Below are 25,000 nucleotides of genomic sequence, written 5' to 3' on the forward strand. Positions count from 1 at the left end.
TACATAATCCATTTTTACAGAAGTGTGGTGTATTGGGCTCAGGTGAGCCTTTGCAGCCAAACCAATGAGAAACACTGTATTTTTCAGTCACAATGATTTTTGAGATCTCACTGCAGTGCAACTTAAATACAGCTACTAAAGTCTGGTCTTTGTCATTATTGAAAGCTCCCTAGCCACTATAGCTTGTCAATTCTCAAGCGATATTTTTCTCTGGACACATCTTCTTCAGTGTCAGTGTGGCCACTAAGGAGAAGGTAGCCACAAGAGTGAGGATAGTCCGCATGGCTTTGAACCAGCCAGGGTATCCGGGCAGCAGGACCAGGTCGTAGTGCAGGGAGAGGCCCAGTCCCATGACGACCAGCAGGGCTCCCTCTGTGATGTTGTCCCTGCACAGCAACGCCATCCAGGCCAATAGGGAGGGCACCACCCTGTTGCCCAGGTTCATCCAGTCAGGCTGGGCCGGGCTTCCTTCAGGCAGGGCAAACCCCCAGCGGGCCCCGCCCAGGAAGGACACGACGCAGGCCCCGTAGACCACCTGTGCATAGGCCACCTCAGGGTAGTAGGACTGTGTCACGGCCATAAAGACAGGGGCGGCTAGGAATGGAATGAGGCCAGATAAGCCCAGGTACAGTGCGGGCTTGGGCGCCTGAGTGAGGACTTTCATACTGAGGCGTTTCTGGTCCCTCTCCGTGTCCACTCTCTCTGGGGCCCCAGGCTGACCCTGGCAGGGACGAGCGGCAGAGCAGTTCAGTGGTCTGTGGCTCAGCAGCCTGTTGGAGGGAAGTCTGGGGAGCAGTAGAACTGAGGAAGCTTGTGTCATGTAGGAGCTGGTGTAAACACATTGTCTATTCACTGGGCAGTTGGACACTCGGAACACCTGCTGCAGAGATCGCCATGTGGGACCCTGGGAATAGGAAAGAGAGTGTTGTTGATAGGGCATTGTGGCAGTAATGCATGTCTCATTTAGGGCTTTGGTGTGGTACATCTGATTCCAAATAATAGCCGAGAGGATCCAGACCTTCTTTGTTTTAACTACTCAAGCTGACAGGCAGATCAATATCACTATTAGACTGATGTTCTGTTCCGCTTACCCCACACGGAGTCAACCTCCTCAATGCAAATGAAATCATGTTCAACCTAAGAGAAAAGGGAATGCGCGTGCATTAGTCACTTCCCTTGCAACGATAATGTGCCTTGCAATGGAGTAATGGCATGCATACTGAACATTTAATAGAAGCTATTTTGCAATGTTACAATGTCATGATAACACTGGTGTAGCTTATCAATACAGCTACACTGTGACCCATTCTTAATTAATGACCGGACCTGCATTATAGAACACTGGGTTCTTATTGTTCGATTACTGTCAGGCCTATAAGTATCATTGTAGCATATGTTTAGAAATATAGTCACCGTTCGTGATAATCAATTTGACATTTGTCCCCCAATCGACTGAAAATGACAGCGGAAGATGTGTAAAGAAGGTCATCTGCAGAAACAACTCATTTCCATGCTCGATTAAGCCATGTCTGACCCTGTCAAGTTGGTGAGAGTTCGATGTCCCGCTGCTCTGTCTGCAATGGATCGATTAGTGGACCTGGGAGTCGGCAGTAGAGTTACGTTCAAGATTAGAAAATGTTAATATTGTGAACTTTAATACGATTCAATGCTTGAACAAAAATGTTGCTCTGGTTTCTTGTTTCGGCACAAAGTGACATTTCAGTATGAAGAATATCCTAGTTTACAGTACCGTAAACGTAGCAACTGCAACTACTAGCCTACAGTAACAGTAGGCCTAGTAGCATAGAATTGTACTGGAAGCATAGAATTGTACTGGAGCATAGAATTGTACTGGAAGTATCAGTGCTGAAAGTGTGTGTAGGTTACACTTACTTGCACATGCTGATATCTTAGAACTCTTGCAGAGTTGCGATCAAAGGGTACTCTGTACACTTGTCTGTTGCATGTGAGGACACCATCAAAGTTGACATTGTCTTCAATCACTCTCTGCTGGATTTCACAGAGTCGGATGGCATTATTTTGAAGGACCATGTCAACAATGAGTGCTTCTTGTTGTTGGGAGAAAAGTGCAGAACTCTTCCTCCTCTGCCTCTCTGTATGTTTCCGTCCATTGTAGATGGATGCACATGTGCCACCTGTGCACTCTGAACTGACTTTTACCCTGCCCAATTGGTCTGATCACATCATTAGAAACATGTGTGTTAAATGTTGAGTTGTTGTGTGGAACAGATGACAACTGTGTTGGAGTTGTGTTCACATTCTGCTGCCAGTGTTCACAATTTTGCAACACAAGTGTATCACAGTGTGAAATGTGTGTTTAGTGACTAAGAATGTGTTTAAGGTTTGGCAACAAAGAGCGGATGAGTTTTGCAAATTGTGTCTAAGTACCTGAACAGTGTTGAAGGTTTGGCCAAAAGAGTGTTTGATTCGACAAATGAGTTTAGGCCACTGAGAATTTGGTTCAGAGAATGGGGTTTAGTGTTTTAGCAACTGAGAAAAACTGTAAAGCGATAGAGAAAAACTGTAAGGTGTAGCCTGAACTGTCCTGATTCCGTTCAGATAGTGGACATGTAAAAGGATGTACAAACCATGAAATATCTAGATATTGCAACCTCTATGGGCAATGTGTACCATTCTCAACATGATGCATATACTTACATTCATATTGGAGCTAAATGATATGATTTCTGCCCCCACATACTTAGGGAGGCAGCAACACAAGTAGTGTGGTAGCAGTCAGGCTCCCAGTCTCTGGAGGTGTCATGCTTCACACAGAGAGGTTTGAGGTGATGTCATTCACATGGGTTTGGTAATGCTGCCATCTAGTGGTATTGACTGAGGCCCACATCTATGTGAAAATGGCCTGTCAAAACAATAGCATCCGTCTGCACACATGCATTTAGCCACCGCTACTCCAAAACAGTGGGAGTGATAGGGGAACACAAAAGTTCAACATTCGTGGCCAAATCACCTCAAAGTAACTTCCAACCAAAACAGAGAGTTAATTTGAGTTGATTTGACCACAAAATAATCTCTACTTTAACCTCATTGTAAGTAATTGTAACATTGATTTTAAATCCAAACTTTTGGAGTAGAGCTAAAAGAAGGCAAAATGCTTCCTCGTTCCAATACTTATGGAGAGTACTGTATGTTTAATAATACTAGTAGGCCTACGTTTGTGCTTATGTGCTTATGGTCAGTAGAACCAAGGACCTGTACGACTTGTTTTAGCTGCGTTTTTTTAACAGAAACTAAATATTAAGGAATATTTCATGTAGAAATAGTGTGTGCTTCTCCTTACAGAGGGTTTCAGGATAGACTTTTTTGATTGATTGATTGAAAACTTTATTAGAAGATTTGCAGAAGTAGGTACATGAAAGTACATATTACATACAAGGTCAACTAACAGGATAAAAACCCAAGAAAGCCACTGGCTTATTTCAATTGGGGTCCTTGATTCTCAATTCATCGTTACATGTAAGACAGACAAAAAAACTAGTACTATCTACAAGATAATACAGACAAATAACTAGTACTATCTACAAGATAAACATACATCCATCATGGGAAGAACAATACAACAAAACATAAGGTATGTACAGCGGGTAGGACAGGTGGGGACATACACCACAGGTGGGGGCGGGGGACAAAACACAAAGTATGTACAGTGGGTAGTTCGGGTCTTTTAATCTGATTTTTGATTTAGAGGGTCCAGTTACGGATTGCAGTCTCCTGTAAATGTTTTTTGAGAGTGGTTTTGAAGGTGGGCAGTGTTTTGCACTCCTTTAAGATTTTAGGAAGGGCGTTCCACATTTTTACTGCATAGTTTGCAAACGAGTTTAACCCCTTGTTTGTGGTGCAACGCGGTTGAACGTGGTTCGTGGAGCTTCCTCTGGTATTGTATGTGTGGACGTTGTTCACTTTTTGGAAGTATGTTGACAGGTACTTGGGTGTCTTTGTGGTGTAGCGTATCTTGAAGACCAGGCCCAGTGCAAGCTGCTGCACTCTGTCAACTACTCGTAGCCAATCAAGGCTCAAAAAATGAGCAGCGGTTAGATGTGTCCTAGGGTTGAGGCCTAGCAGAAGCCTAACCAGTTTATTTTGGGCTGTCTGGAGTCTTGTTTTTTGGGCCTTTGTGGTTCTATAGTACCATGATGTTACGGCATAGTCGAAGTGACATTGAATGAGAGCTCATTTAACACAATTAAATGAAACGCGTTTGGTGTTTGCTAGTGATGTGTCCTTCCGTGCCGACGCTTCGTAGCGTGTGTCGAGTAACCAAAGCAGATGTTTGTGGTGCGCGTATCGAGGCATGCGTTGATGACGTATGGTAAGAGCGAAGCTTCGCCTGCCGGCCGTACCACGTGACCGATTCGGGAAATTTGTATAAACTTGCCGTTGTTTTTCTATGTACCCCAGCTTCATCTGTGCCCTGTGATATAGTGATGGGGGAAACGAAGCTTTCGACGCAATTGACAGTTCGACACAATTGTGTCGGAAAAAGTGTCGATCTATCGATGCAGTCGATACAGCAGCTCCACAATGCCATCTGCTGGTCAGGTCATGGTATGGCGCCTGTATCGGCTGATTCACAAGTCAGGAATTTGAAGCAAAATACAATAAGCCCACCGTCATCTGCGATGTCTTGTTCAATAAAGGTGCTGTGACAAACTGTGTCGATGTGTATGTGGCCATATATGTGGTCTTAAATGTTGGTGTGTCTAGTAGACTATAATAAATACATATGAATAAATAAATAAATGCAACTGTTGTGTCCATTTCTGATATGAATAGAATAGAATTTGCTTTGGAGTAATTGTAGTACTCAAGGGCACACTAGTGGTGTTGTTTCAGGCAGGATTTGAACTCACAACCTTCCGATCACCAGTCCAATTCACTATTCACTCCACTATCCCCTTGACATGTAATTGGAGCAGATATAAATGGTCAACATGTCATAACAGGGCCAACAGTGTTGGGACATGCTCGTGGAACAGGGAAAGAGTGCAAAACAAGGCTATATTGTGGGAACTGGACAGACTTGTGCTTATGTGAACAATCAAATATTTATTGCGTGTGTACATGAACAGGCAACGTTTTTTTAATGTATATCTATCTGGCTAGCCTATGTGTTGCAATTATGAATCTATGACTATCTCTGTATGTTCTATGTCTATCTATCAATATCTAGTGAGTGTGTCCTTTCAGTCTGCCTCCAGAGCAGTCATACGTCATCTCCCTGTCATCAGGACGATCACGTCCCCTGTTGGGTGCGAGAAGTGTAGAAGTTTGACAGGCGGTCAATGGGAATTTGTGGTCTTTGCTTTAATCCGATAAAATAAGAAAGCCGTATTGCTTTTTAGATATTAGGATCGCAAATCCGATGGCCAATCAGGCAAACAATTATATAGTGTCGTTGCCGATCAATGATCGACGTCGTTATGGAGAAAATTAATGAAATAGGCAACGTGTGTCCTTTCAGTCTGCCTCCATCCATGTGGATGAACGACCCGACCCAATGGCCTGAGGTGCCATATCCTAACATATACAATTACCTTATTGAATCTCCAGGTAATGCATTTCTGATATCTTTCACTTTTGCTGTCGTTAAAATTTTATTTTTCTGTTTTGGTAGTCTGTACAATGTGATACTTGCCCTCTTCCACCGGCCCTAGTTTAGGACCTAGCTTGCTGTTCATTATTTTGAGGATAACTCATAGCTAGCTAGCTAGCTATAACGTCTTTAGATATATATATATATATATATACAGATATAAACAGATTTATTAATGATCCTATCTTAAGAAAACTAATGTAACACTCTCATCTAGGGATTTACACGGCAAGTCAAATGAAGAACTACAAATCCCTGGAAGCACATAAGTTCTTCACCAGTGGCTGGGTGGATGTGGTACTGCACCACAAACCCTCTGCTGACATCACAGTTTTCAAGACCCAGGTCAAGCCATCATGGAGGGTCACTGATAAATCCCACAGCACTTGGGTTGCTGCTAAGAGTACTGGAGAGGTTAAAGCAGCTCACTGTGATTGCATGGCAGGGTAAGCTGACTGCATAACATAACAGTTTTAATCTCAATGCCATATCAAATTCTTTCAGAAGAAAATAAATGCTCATTGTATTCTATTGTATTCTAGACTGGGAGAAAGTTGTTCCCACGTCGGGGCACTTCTTTTTAAGTTAGAGGCATCTGTCCGCCTTGGCTACACAAGGACGGCACCAACCAGCATCGCCTGTGAGTGGAATAAAGTCTGTACCAAAAAGGTGGAGGCAGACATGGTGAAGGACATTAAATTCTACACAGACAAGGCAAAAAGAAAGAGGGCTGTTGGAAAAAAGTGTGGGGTAGTTCCGAAGGCAAAAGAACAACATCAAAAACAGTTCCTTGATATGTTGTCTGCCACTGGAGCACTGCCCGTTGGTCTCAGCACTTTTAATGGATATGCGGACTCTTTCAGGCCAATGCCATGGTATGAAAATCTGTTAGGGTTTTCTGATGACCAAGTACTGGCAATAGAGGAAGAAACTAAAGACCAGGCAGAATGTTCAACTTGGCACCTGCAAAGAGTTGGGAGGGTGACAGGCACATCCGCGCACAGGGTACTACACACACCTCTTGAGAAACCCTCAAAATCACTTCTGAGAGATATTGTGCAGAAAGGGTCTCTGCAAAACCGTCTGACAACTCCAGGCATAGTTTGGGGTAGGGAACATGAAAAGGAGGCCATCGAAACATATAAGTATGCCCTAGGCCTAACAACAACATTCACAGCACAAACTGCAATCACCTTATCGAGTGAGGTATATACAGCCCACAAGAGCCTCAAGATTGGGAGGGCAGGCTTCCGAGTGTGCAAAGAGAAGCCCTACATTGGTGTAAGCTGTGATGCATACATATCATGTGATTGCTGTGGGAAAGGAGTGGTTGAGGCAAAGTGTCCCTTGAAATGGGCCAGTGATATTTCACCTGATCACTGGCCCACAGACAAGACAGGACATCTGGACACTTTGTTGTCGCTGAGGACCAACCACAGCTACTACACCCAGGTAATACAATACATAACACTTCACAAGGAATTTCATTTTCTGTGTTTGTGGCAGTTTTAGTGATTGTAGGGTGGTAGAGCTATGCTGTCCTTTTATTTTACAGGTGCAGATGCAGATGTATGTGTGCAAAACAACCTATGCAGACTTCATCACCTGGACCCCGAAGCAAACGGTCATCTTCCGTGTCCATCAAGATGAAGATTTTATTTGTAAGGGAGTGGACACCATCAGCCGTTTTTGGGCCAGGCACATCTACCCTCAGCTGGCAGGAACCTCAGTCACAGAAACAGAGCTGGAGCTTCAGGTACAACACACTTTGTTCAGAGACTGCAAATACATTGTCTGTCATGTAATATATGTAACATATGCCATACAAATATAGGTAAACCCAACACAATTAATCACAAATGATTTATTTGTAATTTCAGGAGATTGAGGTGGAGTCCACAGACAGTGCTGTCCCAGACACAGAACGAGAGCTTCAGGTAAAATACACACAATTTAAAACACTGCAATATGGAAAATACATAAATAATTAACATTTACAAATGTAACAATTTCTGTTAATTATGAGGTGCATGCCAACAGAATTTATCACCAATGATGTGTTTGCAATCTCAGGAGATTGAGGTGAAGTCCACAGACTGTGCAGTCCCAGAAGCAGAGCAGGAACTTCTGGTAGAACATACAGCATTCAAACACTGCATTGCCGTCATATGGAAATGCTTTTATAGTTCATATCTGTTTATATAGCATTTGCTACCATTTGCTGTTATGAGTTCATGAGGTTCATGGAAACATAATTAATCAAAAATGATTTATTTACATTCACAGGAGACTATGGTGGAGTCCACAGTCAGTGCAGGGTGGAGAGCAGTGCAGTAAGGTAGATTTTGGAAGATGAGGGAGCAAATAGTTGACAAAAGACTGACTATGATGTGATTTACAGTAAATGTGACCTAAGCACCAGACACATTACGGTGTATGTTAAGTTGTAAGATTGTTCATATGAGCTCAAACAGAAAAGAGAGCAGGACTGATTAACTGGCTATACATCCCCCTGTCTGTTTTTATTTAACACAATGCTACCTGACATGTTGACCAAGGCAGCGCACACGTGTACTATCTTGTCAATTGTAGCTACATCCCTGTTCTCAATCTCATCCCGCAGGGACTTTACGAAGCAAAAAGGAAGCGGCCAAGCCCCGCGGTGGCGTAGTGGTCTAAGCACTAGCCACTAGTGCAAGCTGCCCACCGGGGACTGGGATCGAATCCCGGTCTCGCCAGACCCGGATATGGCCGAGGCACACAGGGAGCGGCATATTGAGCGGCCGCTCCAGAGGGCGGTATAGGACTATTTCCGGACAAGGATCCGTCGCGCAACAGCGCCCCCGGGGTGCCGGAATAACGGTGCTGGGCTCGAGGAGCCAGTCAGCTAGTCTGCCTGGCGATCTCCTCTGGGGCTGCCGGCCACGGGGTCGTGCGGCGGATCCTACGCAATAGGCAGGGGATAATTGGATGCTAGGTTGGGTTCAATTGGATACCAAATTGGGTGAAAAAAAGGGACAAAATCTGAAAAAACAAAGAAGACATTTTCTTCTGGACTCTTCCACGTCTTTGCCTGGAAGTTGTTTCCTGCCCTGAGTGAAGGCTGGGGTTAGGAGACTGGCACCAAGCAGGCCAAAGTCATCTTTAAGCGTAAAACCCCGGTCAGCCAAGATCTGAAACAAGGAATGCGATTGAATAGAGTAAGTCTATTGCTTTTAATGTTTGTGGTGAAACACTAATTTACACCTGTACATAATGAGTACAAAAAAATGTGTGTATGTGATGAACTGTTACAGTATAGTATACAGTATGTAGAGTTCTACATTACCTGGTCCCCAGGATGGTGGTACAGTGGTGAAATGAAGCCAGATTCCCTCACTATCTTAACATCGGATGCTCTTCCACCCCAGCCTTTGACAAGAAGGTGATGCTGCCTGCAGGACTACACGCAATCAAATATTTTACCGTAGTCCACTTCTTATAGCTGGAGTAAGATTTGGCCCTGTGGAAAAAACAAAGCATGGTTAGCATTCAGAAGTTACCTGGCCAAGTAATCATAAATTACATATTTTTTGGTGTCTTTACCTGGCTTTAAGCCCCTTTGGATGTACAATTCTGATTTCAAAACAATCAATGATTGATGTGAGGCGAGGAAATGTGGCCTTTATCGTTGGTGGTATGGTTTGTCTGATGCAATCCCTGTCAGGCCAGTGAATGAGGAAGGTGATCTTTGCATACAGAAGATTCCGCCAACGTTGGAATATGTGGCGGATGGTAGTTTGTCGTTGGTCCAGTATTTGGCTCAGCAAAGCAATAGACGGATTCTGGCGTAGCTTGAGCAAACAGAGGAAAAGCTGGTCCTCGGTCGACAATCGAAAAACCTTAGGTGGTGACTTGATAAACTGAAGAAGGTAGCGATGTAGACAGTCAAACACTGCCCAGTCAAGCCCAGTCATGGCCCTGCATGCACTGTTGTTGCCTCGAACAGCATTCACAGACAATCGCTGCAATGCAGCATCACATTCTCTTCTGGCCTCATCTCTCTCTCCTGAGATTGGCTACCTCTACGGCAATAGCAACCTGCTCCCTGTGCGAAACTGGCCTGTTGCTCAGTGTACCGTCCTCAGTGAGAGGTTGTTCAGTAGGCTCAGTGAGAGGTTGTTCAGTAGGCTCAGTGAGAGGTTCTTCAGTGGGCTCAGTGAGAGGTTCTTCTTCTGAAGGTGACCTTTGTTTTCTTTTGGCTGACAGGACCTTCCCATCATCACCAGCCTCTCTCTTCCTGGCATTTTTGTAGCGCCGTAATTTAACTCTGCCTTGTGTCAATTGCTGCCGATGTGGAAAAATAGGTGGGACATAATCCGGATGACTACAATCATTCACATGGAATCCTGAAACCAGTAGAGTAAGTGTAAGCCAAATGCAGATACTCATTCAAAAGAACTTTATACAGCTTTGATTAAATGCACTCATCAAATGTAGTCATTAAGTATGCCAGCTGATACTTCACTCAATAGTCACCAATTCTAATTCTGGATTACAATTACCGTAATCACATTTCACAAGTAAATGATGTGTATTGCTGCAAAATGAACAATTACATGTATGGGTTAATTTAATCCATGACGATTCGATTCCCTATAGTTTTATTATCATGACATTAATGTCATGGTGATCCCAAGGACACCTCCACATGTGGCCATGTGGGGTTCTCTACCTCCTGCACCACACCCGCCCTTTACCGTGTATTGGTAGAGCCGGCGTCTGATCGCAAGGTCAGCAGATCGGCAATTTGAACCCTACATGGCCACATGTCGAGGTGTCCTTGGGCAAGACACTAAACCCCAAATTGCTCCCAATGAGCGGGCAGGTGCCTTGCATGGGTAGCTTGCCGCCATTTAAGTGTGAATGAGAGGCCATTGTAAACCTACCTACAGGCTAAAGCTACAAGCTACAAGCTTTAACATTAAATTGGGATTTCCTTGGCTTTTCAGTTTGTTTTATATTCCCTATATATACACAGTATATGTTATATATTTCCCTTTCAATGCAGCATCAACATTCACTACTTTGACTTTTAACATTATAACTGTTGACTTCATTTAACATCATTAACTAACCTGTGATGAAGTGTTTGCCACAGACATACACGTATTGACTGGAAGGGTCCCACTGCTGACCACCTTCATCCTCTCTGCGGATGGCCTGAAGCCACAGATCTCTTCTTTTACTGTCCTTTGCTTTTTGGGGAAGTAAAGAAAATCGTAAATCTGGATTTTTTTTTATTTATTGTTTGCCGTGCAAAACACTACGCAGCAAGCCTTAGGCATGGTGACACTACATTTTCCAATAAGGCGCCAACAGTTTTAAGCGGTCGCGTGATCGTCCTGATGACAGGGAGATGACGTATGACTGCTCTGGAGGCAGACTGAAAGGACACACTGCCTATTTCATTACTTTTCTCCATATAACGACGTCGATCATTGATCGAAAACCACACTATATAATAGTTTGCTTAACTGGCCATCGGATTTGTGCATCTAATATCTAAAAAGCAATACAGTTTTCTTATTTTATCGGATTAAAGTAGCAAAGACCAGAAATTCCCATTGACCGCCATTCAAACTTCTACTCTTCTATCACCCAAAAAGGGGCGTGGACATTACGGGAGGGGAAAGTACCCGGATGCGTTGCTCTGATGAATTGGTTTAATTGATTAATCAGCTGTGCACTGTGTGTTCCAACGGTTTACCGCACAGCTGATTAATCAATTAAACCAATAGAGTGAGACAGGATATGTTCATACCAGTTGCCTTTCAGGAAAGCTTCAACAGTTCATGAAGCTTCATCTCGCCATCACTAGTGTTTGTTTAGTTAGGCCTAGTATTCAACGCAAGACCATACAGTTGATATAGAAAAATAGATTGCAATCTAGTGCGGAAGTGAGTAGGGTCCAGCTGCGCGCATCAAATCCATCACCTGGAAATGTGATGTACCATACGTCATCATACCGCGCCTGCATATTTGCATAGACTACGTCATCGCCTTACTACAGTGGAAACTACGGTGGAAACCATGAATCGCCTTACTACGGTGGAAACTACGCAAAAAACTAATATGTAGAGTACAGTCCTACCAATTGTTCAAAAAGGAGTAGGAAGAAGCCTGTCCTACCCCTGTTTATACTTAACAATTATGCTTACATTATATAATCCAATTAATTAATACATATATTTCAGTATCATCCGTTCTAATACTTTTTCATTAAAAATAATTTAAACCTTTTTTTAAATAGAGCAATAGAGCAATATTTCTGCTTTCCTTCATATTTTCTTCATATTTTTGACATTAGGAACAAGTTATTAGTGTGATCACGATATCCGACCTCATGTACAATCCTCATAGCTTTTTTCTGTAGTGTAATCAATGGGTTTAAAGTGCTTTTATATTCATTTCCCCATATCTCCACACAGTAACTCAAATAGGGTAAGACAAGACAACAATATAGAGTATACAACATCCTCTGTTCCAGAATATGTTTTGCCCTGCACAATACTGCAATACTCCTTGATACTTTGGATCTAACGTATCTTATATGAGATTTCCAACAGAATTTACTGGGCTTAAAGTGCAGACTCTCAGCTTTAGGTTAAGGGTATTCACATCCAAATTGAGGAAGGGTTTATTAATTATAGCTCTTATATATAATAACCAAAAGTAATTAGACAATTGACTCAAAAGCTGTTTCATGGGCCAGTGTGGGCTATTTATTCCTTCATTATTTCTTTATCAATTAAGCAGGTAAAAGGTCTGAGTTGATTCCAAGTGTGGCATTTGCATTTGGAGGCTGTTGCTGTATACGCACAACATGCAGTCAACAGAGCTCTCAATGCAACTGAAACAGGCCATCCTTAGGCTGTAAAAACAAAACAAAAATCCATCAGAGAGATAGTGGGAACATTAATACTGGCCAAATTAACTGTTTGGTACATTCTGAGAAAAAAAGAATGCACTGGTGAGTGTGATGACATGGACATGCATGGCTTCCAATGGCACTGGGTCACTAGTGTTTATTGATGATGTGAAGACAGAAGCAGACAGATGAATTCTGAAGTGTTTAGGGATATTCTGTCTGCTCAGATTCAGACAAATTCAGCAAAGTTGATTGGATGGTGCTTCACAATACAGATGGACAATGACCCAAAATATAGTGTGTAAGCAACCCAGGACTTTTTTAAGGCAAAGAAGTGGAATATTCTGCAATGGCCAGAGTCAATCACCTGATCTCAACCAAATCAAGCATGCATTTCACTTGCTGAAGACAAAACTAAAGGCAGAAAGACCCACGAACAAACAACAACTGAAGACTGCTGCAGTAAAGGCCTGACAAAGCATCACAAAGGAGGAAACCCAGCATTTGGTGATGTCCATGTGTTCCAGACTTCAGGCAGTCATTGCCTGCAAAGGATTCTCGACTAAGTATTAAAAATGAACATTTTACTTACTGTATGATTGTTAATTTGTCCAATTACTTTTGAGCTCCTGAAAATAGGAGACTGTGTATAAAAATGGTTGCAATTCCTAAATGTTTCATACAATATTTTTGTTCAACCCCTTGAATTAAAGCTGAAAGTATGCACTTCAATTACGTCTTGATTGTTTCATTTCAAATCCTTTGTGGTGGCATACAGAGACAAAATTATGGAAATTGTGTCACTGTCCAAATACTTCCAGACCTAACTGTATATAAATAAAAGAATGTCAATGACCCCAGGTGTGGGACTTTATTAGGTCAAACAGGTTTGAGGGGTCAGGCAAAGGACTTGGTGGAGTCAGGCAAGGGTCAGGCGATCATCGTTGTAATCCATGGAGCAGGGCAGGAACCGTGGTGCAAGGTGCTGGGCTGGAGGTGTCCATGGTGCTGAGTGCACACTGATGAGCTAAATAAAACATTATATTTCTGATGAGTCAACAGCACTAGGGCTCCTTCACAAAACCCTTACTGGAATCTTCATACACTCTGTGAATTAGTCTTTACTTTCTGATGAGTCAACAGCAATAACCCCATCCAGTGCGACATGTAGATAGCATATATTTAGAATATGTAAAATGCAAACACCAGAAATGCAAGAAAGTTTATGAGATATACCAAATGGAATTAATAACAAGTGTTACAACCCTTCTGTCTAGAGTAAAATAAGGGCCTAACAGGGTAGAGTGCACAATGTACAGGTGTGTTGCAACACAAATGCCCAAAAAAGTGTACAAGGGATCAAATCAATTCAAGTTTTATTTGTATAGCGCATTTCTTACAAGATGCGACTGAATGCGCTTCACGTAATGACAGATGTTCAGTGTCCAGTGTAGTGTTCAGTGTTGTGTCCAGTGTCCAGTGTAGTGTTCAGTGTTGTGTCCAGTGTCCAGTGTAGTGTTCAGTGTTCTGTCCAGTGTCCAGTGTAGTGTAGTGTTCAGTGTTGTGTCCAGTGTAGTGTTCAGTGTTGTGTCCAGTGTCCAGTGTAGTGTAGTGTTCAGTGTTGTGTCCAGTGTCCAGTGTAGTGTTCAGTGTTGTGTCCAGTGTCCAGTGTAGTGTTCAGTGTCGTGTCCAGTGTAGTGTAGTGTTCAGTGTTGTGTCCAGTGTCCAGTGTAGTGTTCAGTGTTGTGTCCAGTGTAGTGTAGTGTTCAGTGTTGTGTCCAGTGTAGTGTAGTGTTCAGTGTTGTGTCCAGTGTAGTGTTCAGTGTTGTGTCCAGTGTCCAGTGTAGTGTAGTGTTCAGTGTTGTGTCCAGTGTAGTGTTCAGTGTTGTGTCCAGTGTCCAGTGCAGTGTAGTGTTCAGTGTTGTGTCCAGTGTCCAGTGTAGTGTTCAGTGTTGTGTCCAGTGTAGTGTAGTGTAGTGTTCAGTGTTGTGTCCAGTGTAGTGTAATGTTCAGTGTTGTGTCCAGTGTCCAGTGTAGTGTTCAGTGTTGTGTCCAGTGTCCAGTGTAGTGTTCAGTGTTGTGTCCAGTGTCCAGTGTAGTGTTCAGTGTTGTGTCCAGTGTCCAGTGTAGTGTAGTGTTCAGTGTTGTGTCCAACCCCCAGTGGTCAGACACGGACAGCTCCGTTGGTGGCCAGTCGTCCCTCTGCTCGGGACCACAGCTCGGCGCCTGCAAAAGTCAGCTCTCAAAAACAAGAAAACAAGCAATAAAAATAGGGGGATAAGTAATCGGTAGACATCTGAGAATGTAGCTATTGTGAACTTTTAAATTACATTAAGTGGTTGAAGACAACGCGGCGTTTTTTAGCCCTGCCAGCTGTACATCTTATATGCATAACTGCATTTTGTTGTTGGTACTTGTACTCAGCAATGACAATAAAGTTGAATCTAATCTAATATCTCTCTAATATCTCTGATAACGCTAAACCACATCCCAGCCAGCACGCCCACGTGGGTCCCATATGGTTTCAAGGTGGGCTAACCCATATGGGCCTCATGTCGGCAATGTTAGCGGGATCCACTTGGGTCCCAACTGGGATGCCCATGTGGGCTTTAGGTGGGTTCTACCTGGGCCCTAGGTGGGCCCCAACTAGGCATGTCTATATGGGACCGAGGTGGGTCCTAACTGGGATGCCCATGTGGGCTTTAGGTGGGTTCTACCTGGGCCCTAGGTGGGCCCCAACCAGGCAAGTCTATATGGGACCGAGGTGGGTCCTAACTGGGTTTGGTTGTGCAATGGTTCCTTTGATTTCCAATGTGGGTCCTAATAAGATTTAAATATAAATAAAATAGATTAAGCAGTATTTGACATGAACCGTGTTAATTCTTGTAAACACACCTAAAATAAAAATTGGGTATAACATTTTACACGTCTTAAGTTTTACCAGGATGAAAATAGACAATATATATTTTGACAAATTTATTAAAAACAATATTACAACAAGATAATAAAAATACAATGAAAATAACAATGCAGCAGTGTAAAGGTGCAGGAAAAGGCACACATCAAATGTACAGGTGTACATACAGTATATACATACAAATTGTACACTTAAAATAAAAAAATATTCCCACAATGCTCCACAGAGACTAAAAATGGGCGTTCTGGTGGCACAGTGGTAAAGTCTCTGCGTCCTCACTGGCAGGTGAGTCAGTAGGATACAACAGCAGTGACAACACACAAAAAACAGACACGTCCATACACTCAGTACACTCAGTGACTCAGTTCGGTTCGTTAGGTTCAGTTCAGTTCTGTTCAGTACAGTACAGTTGAGTTGCAGTTACAGTAGTGTTCCTGAAGTGTTCGTATGTTCAGGTCACGGCCGTTCACTCAGTGACTCAGTTCAGTTCGGTACAGTTCCAGTTCGGTGGGGGTGTGGCAGGGTAGGGGGGGGGGGGGGGAGGGGGGCGGAGGTGGGTGGTTGGTGGTGATGGTGGGGGTAGTGGTGGAGTCACCACCCGCCACCCTGCCCCAAGCCTGCAACCTGCAACCTGCTGTCCACCGAGCAGTTGTACAGTTTAATGGCTGATGGGACAAAGGAGTTATTGAACCGCTTCGTACCTGCTGGCAGTGCGATGAGCCCTGTGGCTGCTCTTCCGCCCGCGAGGATGGGGTGGTGTGGTGTGGTGTGTCCAAGCAGTGCAATAAAAAAAAAATCTTGGGCCCTCTGTGCGTGTCTCTTCAGCCTTTCGGTTTTAATCCCCAGTGACAGAACCAACCACAGGGCAGCATTGTAGAGAAAGAGAGAGAGAGACTTTGCCTACTGGGTTTGTGCATCATCCAGTTGTAGAAGCTGTGTCCGAGGTCTAACTCTTTTACCACCTCTATCGCGAGCTCCAGTGAACCACTTGGAGAGAGCCTTTTCTGCATCCTTGTGGTTGGTTTCTTGAGTGAGGGCATTTTTCTTTAGTCCCCCTAATAGAAATGACAAGAGGCCAACTGTTAGAAATTATAGCATTATGGAACTTTCTTGAGTGACATCAGTTTAAATGTTTTGAAGATTTGTTGTGCCCCGTTTCCATTGCTGTATATACTGTCTTTGCTGTGGCATACCTTCTATTGGTATACATCAAATGTGTTGCCAAATAAAAAATTTAAAAGTTAGACTGAGCAATTCAACACTCAAACTTACCATATATGACATCATAAAGGCGCATTTCTCTGAACTTCTTCTTGCTGTGACGTCCATGAAGGTGGAACTGGACTGCCAGATCATTTGAGAGGAGGTACGGCATCATTCTTCTGGTAGCATCATCCAGTGAAGTACCTCCGATATCTCCAACCATGGCAACCTGAGTGTATGGGGGGAAAAAATCACAGGAAGGAAAAGCTGTAAGTGCCCAATATAAAATAGCCAGACCTGCTAGACTAATGTCAAAAGAGAGTGACCGTGGGTGCACATGACTGGATTGAATTAGAGAGGAGGGTGAGCTCTCACCCTCACCTGAGAAGAACTGGACGATCTCCTCCTTGCTGCAGCCAAAGGGCAGGCCGCGCAGCCGCACCAGGCCGTCCCCCTCCGTCTCTGGGCAGTTGGGACCAGTGTGTTTCATCACCCAGTCCATCTCCACATTGTTCGACTTAAACACTGAGACAAACACATAAACATGTCCTGAATTAACATCCAATCATGCAACCGGTAGTCTCTTAAACGAGAGCGGCCAGCTGCGTCGATCTGGCAAGCTAGACTATAAAACCTATGTTTTTAGGCCATACCACCTCCTTACTCATGGTGAAGTTGTTAGTGATTAGTGTATTGATGAATATGCATTAAAAAAAAAATACAAAAAAAATACCTTCCACATATCTGTGCCCCAGGGTCTCTCTGGCTTTCTTGACGGCGATCTTACATTTACATTTTTGGCATTTAGCAGACGCCTTATTCCAAAGCGACTTACAATCAATACATTTGAATACTAAGCATGTGAATCAGCAGTCCACCATTCGTTGCAGGAAGAGTACTCTAGCTCGGGCCGGGGGCCACTGATAGAAGGAAAAACCTTCTCCCTATTATCGCCTTCTACTAAAATTATTTATTTATTTATTTATTTTATTTTTTTACTGGAGAAACTGAGAAACAGTACAAGGGGGGCAATAGAAGTTCTAGGGACACAGTAGAGGGGAAAGCGGGTGTCTTTAGGAGACGTAGAGGTGAGGGTCGGAAGATGTCTCAGGAGGAGCAGTTAAGATGTAACCTGAAGAGATGGGTCTTCAGTCTACGACGGAAGATGGGTAGTGACTCTGCCGTTCTGACAGCCGTGGGGAGCTCATTCCACCAGCGGGGAGCCAGTGTTGTGAAGAGACGTGATCGGGCAGCCCGACTGCTGTGTAGAGGAGGAGGGGCCAGTCGGCCAGCCGAGGTGGAGGAGCGGAGTGAGCGGGCAGGGGTTTGGGGGGTTACCATTTCCTTCAGGTAGGCAGGGGCTGTCCCTTTAGCTGCCTGGTATGCAAGCACCAGGGTCTTGAATCTGATGCGAGCTGCTATCGGGAGCCAGTGCAGGGTGCGAAGGAGAGGGGTGACATGCGAGTATTTGGGGAGGTTGAATACCAGCCGGGCAGCAGCATTCTGGATGAGCTGCAGAGGTCTAATGGCTGAAGCGGGGAGCCCCGCCAGGAGTGCATTGCAGTAATCCAGGCGGGAGATGACCAGTGCCTGGATCAAGAGTTGCGCTGCCTCTCTGGTAAGGAATGGTCGTATCCTTCTGATGTTGTAGAGGAGGAATCTGCAGGAGCGAGCCGTTGCTGCAATGTTCTCCGCACAGGATAGTCGGTTATCCAGGATCACTCCAAGGTTCTTGGCTGTCAGGGAGGGGGTTACAGTAGAGTTCTCCACTGTGATGGAGAAGTCTTGGAGAGGGCAGGCTTTCCCGGGGATGAAGAGGAGCTCAGTCTTGTTAAGATTGAGCTTGAGATGGTGGTCAGCCATCCAAGTTGAAATGTCAGCGAGACATGCTGAGATACGGGTTGCCACGTGTACATCAGACGGGGGGAAGGACAGGAAGAGTTGAGTGTCGTCTGCGTAGCTGTGGTAGGAGAGCCCATGTGAAGAGATTACCGAGCCAAGAGACTTGGTGTAGAGGGAGAAGAGTAGGGGCCCTAGGACGGAACCCTGGGGAACTCCAGTGGAGAGGGTTCGTGGAGAAGATAGCGATTCTCTCCAGGTCACCTGGTAGGAGCGGCCCGCCAGGTAGGAAGAAAACCAGGAGTGTGCGGTGCCAGAGATGCCCAGGTCTGAGAGGATGGAGAGAAGGATCTGGTGATTGACTGTGTCGAAGGCAGCAGACAGGTCAAGGAGAATGAGAACAGAGGAGAGGGAGGAAGCTTGGGCAGAGTGGAGGGCTTCCGTGACAGCAAGGAGCGCAGTCTCAGTGGAATGCCCAGCCTTGAAGCCGGATTGGTGGGGGTCTAAGTGATCCATCTTCCGGAGATAGTCAATCAGTTGTTTAGATGCCGCGCGTTGAAGGGTTTTGGAAGGGAAGGAGAGAAGGGATACCGGTCTGTAATTGTGGACAGATGATGGGTCAAGGGTAGGTTTCTTGAGGAGAGGCTTGACTCTGGCTATTTTGAAGGCCGCTGGGACAGCGGAAGACAGGTCGTCTTCGGTCTCCAGCTCAACGAACGCCTCTCCGCTGGGCCTGCCCTCCCGGGTGTAGGTGAAATGGATACTCGTGCCATTGTTTGCAACTTTACAATCTGGAAGACAAATCAACAGTTGTTGAATTTCCCCCCCCCACACACACACACACACACACACACACACACAATGCCTTTGAAGAGTCTTAGTAGATAATCAGTGATAGGCTAAATCTGTTGAATGAATGCCACATGCAAAAGCTTAGTTTCTAGACGACTAAAACCAGATTGGTGTTCATAGTAGAGTATCCTATCTTCTCACCTGAGAAAAACCTGGAGACTTCGTCCACAGCGCAGGACCAGGGGAGGCCCCGCACGCGTACCACAAACCCTTCTCCATCAGCCATGATGGTCGTGTAGTCTGGATAGTCAGCCCTGGGAGACGCACGCAAGATCACACAATGTAGATGAATGAATGGTCTTTATTGTCATTAATACAGTACAGGTACCATACAACGACATTTGGGAGGGGGGGGGCTCCCCTGGTGCTAGGAAAAAAATACTAAAACAAGGGAAAAGAGCTGGTTTACATAAATAAAGGCTATGTACACTATCCACTATACTATACAAATAAAACACTGTGCTGTACTCTATGCTATGCTATAAATATCCTAACATTTCCTATCTCTGAACCTTATGTGCACGAGGGTTGTCATATTGTACATAGTGTTATAGCTTAGCTAACATACAGTTGGCTGACTGGTAGCCGAGATCAGCAAATGCCAGATCATGGTCATACTCATAAAGATCGTTGGATAGTGTGCAAATTGCGTTTGACTAATGCATATGGGGATACGTGAGGCTAACATACTCAGGCGCCATTTCAGAGGCAGAGCGCATCATTAAAACAGTCCTGGGACTAAAACCATTGGGACCAGCGTGGATCTAGTCTATTTGCAGAATGCACACGCGAGTATGCTGATTTGCAAAATAAACGACTGGCCTTTATTGATGCATTAAGTTACATTCATTAGACATGTTATTCTGATTCATTCGAATATAGTGTGAAATGCGGCGAGCTGCGCTACTTGCTACACAAAGCATGCTATCCGCACGCAGACAAAGGCGCAGGCCTCAAGACTTTCCACGGCTTATTCATTGGAAGTGATTCAGGCCAGTCTTACAACCTGCAAACACAAACATACATGATGCGACTAGGCCATTGGAGCATGCATTCTTACAAACGCGTTGATTTAGGTATACTTACAGTTTGAATTTCATGCAATAGTACCTTGATTTCGTAAGAAATAAATATGGTATTCGCTATTCGGCGTTTGCTGGGCTGGCCGGTTCTCCGGTTCTCTTCTGGACAAGGTGCGCATGCGCATTACCCCGGCACCGTTATCTAAAGACCGTAGACGTAGAGTAATAAGAACTCCTCCTCTAACTCCTCCTCTTACGTTGACAATTCGAATGCTGTCACGTGGGACACGTCTATCAAGAAAATATCTTTAAAACATAATAATTTAATCTAAACGCAAATGCAGGTAATTCCTCTCTATGACATGAAGTTATAACAATTAATTCAATATTAATTTCAAAATCTGTGATTTGACCCCAGAGGAGCTTTCTTGACTAGGTCTGGCTCCTTTTTTAACTTAATTGTCTTTTGCAGCAAGCTCTAAAAAAAAAAAAAAAAAAAAAAAAAAACCTGAAAGAGGCCATAACCAGCTTAAACTCAGGAAAGACTAATTGGCATAAATGCTTGTACTCGTGTCTTTGTATGCTACCATTGATAATGGCCTGCTCCTCTGAAGTGGCTTTCAAAACTTCGAAAATGGCCCCCTGTCAAAGTCTTAACTTAACCCCCCCCCTTCCAACCCATGCCAGTGAGGCCACATGTAGCCCACGTGGGACACACATGGGCTTGCCCACTTCCAACCCGTGCCAGTTAGCCCACATGTAGACCACGTGGGAACCACATGGGCTTGCCCACTTCCAACCCATGCCAGTTAGCCCACATGTAGACCACGTGGGACCCACATGGGCTTGCCCACTTCCACCCCATGCCCAGTTAGCCCATATGCAGACCATGTGGGACCCTCATAATTTGCCCAGTTCCAGCCCATGCCCACTTGGTACCCAAGTAGCCCGCATTGAACCCATATGGGTCCCACGTGGGCGTGCTGGCTGGGATAGGATTACCCAATTAGCCAAGCCAGATGAACAAAACTACGTGCGAAACAGCCGCGTAACACATGCAACAACCTAAATAATAAATACACATCTGAAAACTATAACATGTTCATTAATAATATTTCGAAATTCTCACCTGAGCTGCATTTGCCATTGTATTTGTAATTCTTCTTCTTCTTCTTCTTCTTCTTCTTATCAATTGCGTGTTCAAATTATTGTTCGTTAAATGTCCTATACAATGTCGCCGTGTTTTTAAAATCCATTTAAGATCCTTCAAAATCTCGCGGTTTCTCGCGGTTACTTTTACCGACGCGCTTACGATGACGTGGTCCAAAAATGGTACATCACATTTCCGGGTGATGGATTTGATGCGCGCAGCTGGATATACTTGGCGGAAGTTGCCTGCAGCAATTGAGCAACTATCGCTAACCAAAACAGTTCATGAGGACCACAACGCAACTTTGCAGGTCAGTGTTGTATCTGTCCTGTTTGAAGACAGACACACGGACATGTTGATAGTATGGTTTGTCATGATTTACCCTTCTAATGATGTCTGACCGCATCCATGATCACCCATCTATGTTTGCATACCAACCGAATGGTCTCCAGTGTGGCGAGAGAGAGAGACACACCGTGACGGTTCTATCTCCATTTTTGTCAAAATTGAGTTTTTTACATAATCTGATCCATTAGGTGTTTATTAATGCCTCTGTGGTGTTATTTTTAAAATGTTGACATTTTTGAGTTAGTAATTCATAAAATACAAAGGTTCCATCTCATAAAACATAATGGAATGTAAAAACTTTGACGCTCAATATCTCTGAACTGCCCTAAACGGAGATAGAACCTTATCATTCTAAGCTCACGACACCTAAACAACTGATGCTGCTGCACATCTTGTAAAGATAACATGTTCTTATGTTATTATACTTATTTAACTACAGCACAATATGTCTGATTTTAGCCCACCTAAAATATACAAGTCTGTTATTCTGCAGCTAGACTAAAACTATGGATTTAGGCTGATCTATTGTGGAAATTATGTTATTTTTCCACATTGATACTTTATTTATTTTGGTGAAATATGAAATTTGCTTAAGGAAATGTGTCATGTGCAAGTTTGAACAAGATCAGATGATGATGTGTACAAAAATAAAGACTATAATGACACAAATGGATCTGTTGAGAAAACAGTTAACAGTCTACATAATGCATCAATTGCACTCAATAGGGACAAGCACATATCCCTCACAATGTCTTGTATATACAAACACTCAAGCTGAAGTCACGATTAAACAATAGCACCACATCTTTGCTCCATGTATTACTATGACTTAATGAACTATGAATAATTTAATTTATGACTTTTGAAAGTGTGTCAGTCACAGTCATGTGTGTCTTCCTTCTTGCCCTAGAGTCAGATGACGTGTCTGCTTAGAGAATCTTGTGCCATGAAGCTGTAGGCGGGTGGACACACCACAGCCCCTGTCTCTGTGACTGAGTCACCATGTCCTTAATGGGTCCACCTCGTTCCCCACCTGCCTCTACCTCCATCTCTTGGAGTAGCAGCCATGGTGACACCGCTGCTGCTGTGGGGACTCTGGGGTCCCCTGAGCAGGCTCTCTATGCCTCTGACCGCTATGCTCGACTCATACTGGCCCAAATGAACAAGATGAGGCTCCGCACAGATTTCTGTGACGTGAGGCTGAGGGTGGGTGGACGGGTCTTCAGTGTGCACAGGTTGGTCCTGGCTGCCAGCAGCCCCTACTTCTCTGCCCTCTTCTCCGGGGGGATGAGTGAGGCTGACAAGGAGGAGGTCCAGATCCTGGGAGTGGAGGCCGAAGTCTTCGAGGTCCTGCTGGAGTTTGTCTACACAGGTCCTGACAGGATACATGCTCTCCATACACAGACAGTATCTACACAACGATTAGAAGTCGAAAGAGAAAGATATATTGTTTGTATCATTCATGCATAGGACATTAGTTCATTCATTACACTAGTGTGTTTATGTATTTAAGGTCCTTTCTTTAGCTATTATTCTCAGTCAACAGACAATGTTCAGAAAGCTAACACACATGAATTGCACCACCATGTTATATAGCCTAGGTGATGCTTATTTTGATTGATGGTAGGATAGCTTCTTTGTTTGTGTGCATCTCTCTGAATGAAGTCTGAGCTGCTTGCCCCCCCCACCCCCCCCAGGTATGATCAACGTGACAGTGGAGAACATGCAGGAGCTGATGGTGGCAGCAGACATGCTGCAGCTGAGTGAGGTGGTGTCCATCTGTGGAGAGTTCCTCAAGGGCCACATGGACCCATCTAACTGCGTTGGTGTCTACCAGTTCCTGGAGCAGATCGCCTGTCTGGACATGCTGGAGTTCACTGAGAACTACATCCATGTCCACTTCCTGCAGGTGCAACATTCTCTTTCCTTCCTCATCCCTCTCTTTCCCTTTATCTTCCTTTTCTATAATTTGTATATTTAAGTTCCTAAATGACTTCTCCAAGGCAGGATCTCTCTCCTTACCACTCTCCTTACCACTCATTAATCTACTTTGTATGTAGCTATGACAGAAACGAATATCCCATCTTTAAATCAGTAAAAAAACGTTCACGCCAACACATAAAAACTCAAAGAAGAAACTCAAAGAAACTCTGTCTGTCTAGGTGTGTGTGTCTGATGAGTTCTGGGGCCTGTCGAAGGACCAACTGGTGAAGCTGTTGCGCAGCGAGGAGCTGAGGATTGAGGACGAGTACCAGGTGTTCACGGCAGCCATGGACTGGCTGCAGCAGGACGTGGCCAAGAGGAAGAAGCATGTGGTGGAGGTGCTGGATCCTGTACGCTTCCCTCTGCTCTCCCCACAGACACTCTTCAAGTACATCGAAGGTAGTTGAGACCCACAGTACAGTTCAGAGGCAGTACACAGAGAAGCCTGGAGCTCACCTTGACGACTCACGACTTGACAGCACTGGATGATTCCATGCATAAACTGACCGACTAGTCATTTAATTTCTCCTTGCAGGCATTTCTGACTTCAGCCTGCGGGTGGCACTGCAGACTCTGCTGAGGGAATACACAGAGGTGACCAAGTCTCCCAAGGAGAATACGATGTACAGTCTGTTACAGCCTGCTAGGATGAGGCCCAGAAGAAAAGCCAGGAAATATCTTTATGCCATAGGTAAGCCTCTGTGGTAAACTTTAAAGGGGCAGTCTGGGTTAGGCCCCCCAAAGAGCCACTGCTTTTTGGTCAGGCTGCATTTGCAAATAAGAATTTGTTCTTACATGTTTGCCTGGTTAAATAAAGGTTAAATAAAAAAATAAAATAAACATTTGTAGCCATTAATTCTTGAGCCCAAGCATACATAGCTCAGTCTATTAATTTGAGATGTGTTAAATTTCTCCAGCCCCATCCCTCAGCTGTTTACCAAAAAAAGTGGCGGGGAGACCTCTTTGTTGTTCCTGTAAAATCATTTGATTATCAAGTTTCAATACAGCCCTCATCTCCCTACGTTTGCGTAGTAAAAACACTCTCACGTCACGTCTGGTTTCGCCCTCTCAGGAGGCTACACTCTGCTGCAGGGCGGCCATTGGAGTGGCAGCAGAGCCCTCAGCTGTGTGGAGCGCTTTG

At 44.3% G+C, this 25,000-nt stretch overlaps 2 protein-coding genes across 2 annotated transcripts in view; one reads left to right on the forward strand and one right to left on the reverse strand.

Moving 5' to 3' along the window:
- Window positions 1–193: 193 nt before the first annotated feature.
- On the reverse strand, window positions 194–940 carry LOC308168940 (transmembrane protein 69-like; the record flags this gene model as incomplete). The annotated part of the gene is made up of 1 exon (XM_080543578.1): window positions 194–940. The coding sequence occupies one exon, from the start codon at window positions 938–940 to the stop codon at window positions 194–196; it is 747 nt and encodes a 248-aa protein (XP_080399704.1).
- A 21,938-nt stretch (window positions 941–22,878) lies between these two features.
- Window positions 22,879–25,000, forward strand: part of LOC308168942 (actin-binding protein IPP-like) — a gene marked incomplete at both ends in the record, with an annotated part of 3,923 nt that continues 1,801 nt past the window's right edge. The window contains 5 exons of the mRNA XM_080543580.1: window positions 22,879–23,248; window positions 23,574–23,785; window positions 24,039–24,258; window positions 24,395–24,550; window positions 24,932–25,000. The exon at window positions 24,932–25,000 is cut by the window's right edge and continues 99 nt beyond it. Coding sequence (XP_080399706.1) covers window positions 22,879–23,248; window positions 23,574–23,785; window positions 24,039–24,258; window positions 24,395–24,550; window positions 24,932–25,000 — 1,027 coding nt within the window. The remainder of the gene's footprint in view (window positions 23,249–23,573; window positions 23,786–24,038; window positions 24,259–24,394; window positions 24,551–24,931) is intronic.

Source organism: Nansenia antarctica, assembly GCF_963989245.1.
Source record: "Nansenia antarctica genome assembly, chromosome: 12".
NCBI lineage: Eukaryota > Metazoa > Chordata > Actinopteri > Argentiniformes > Microstomatidae > Nansenia > Nansenia antarctica.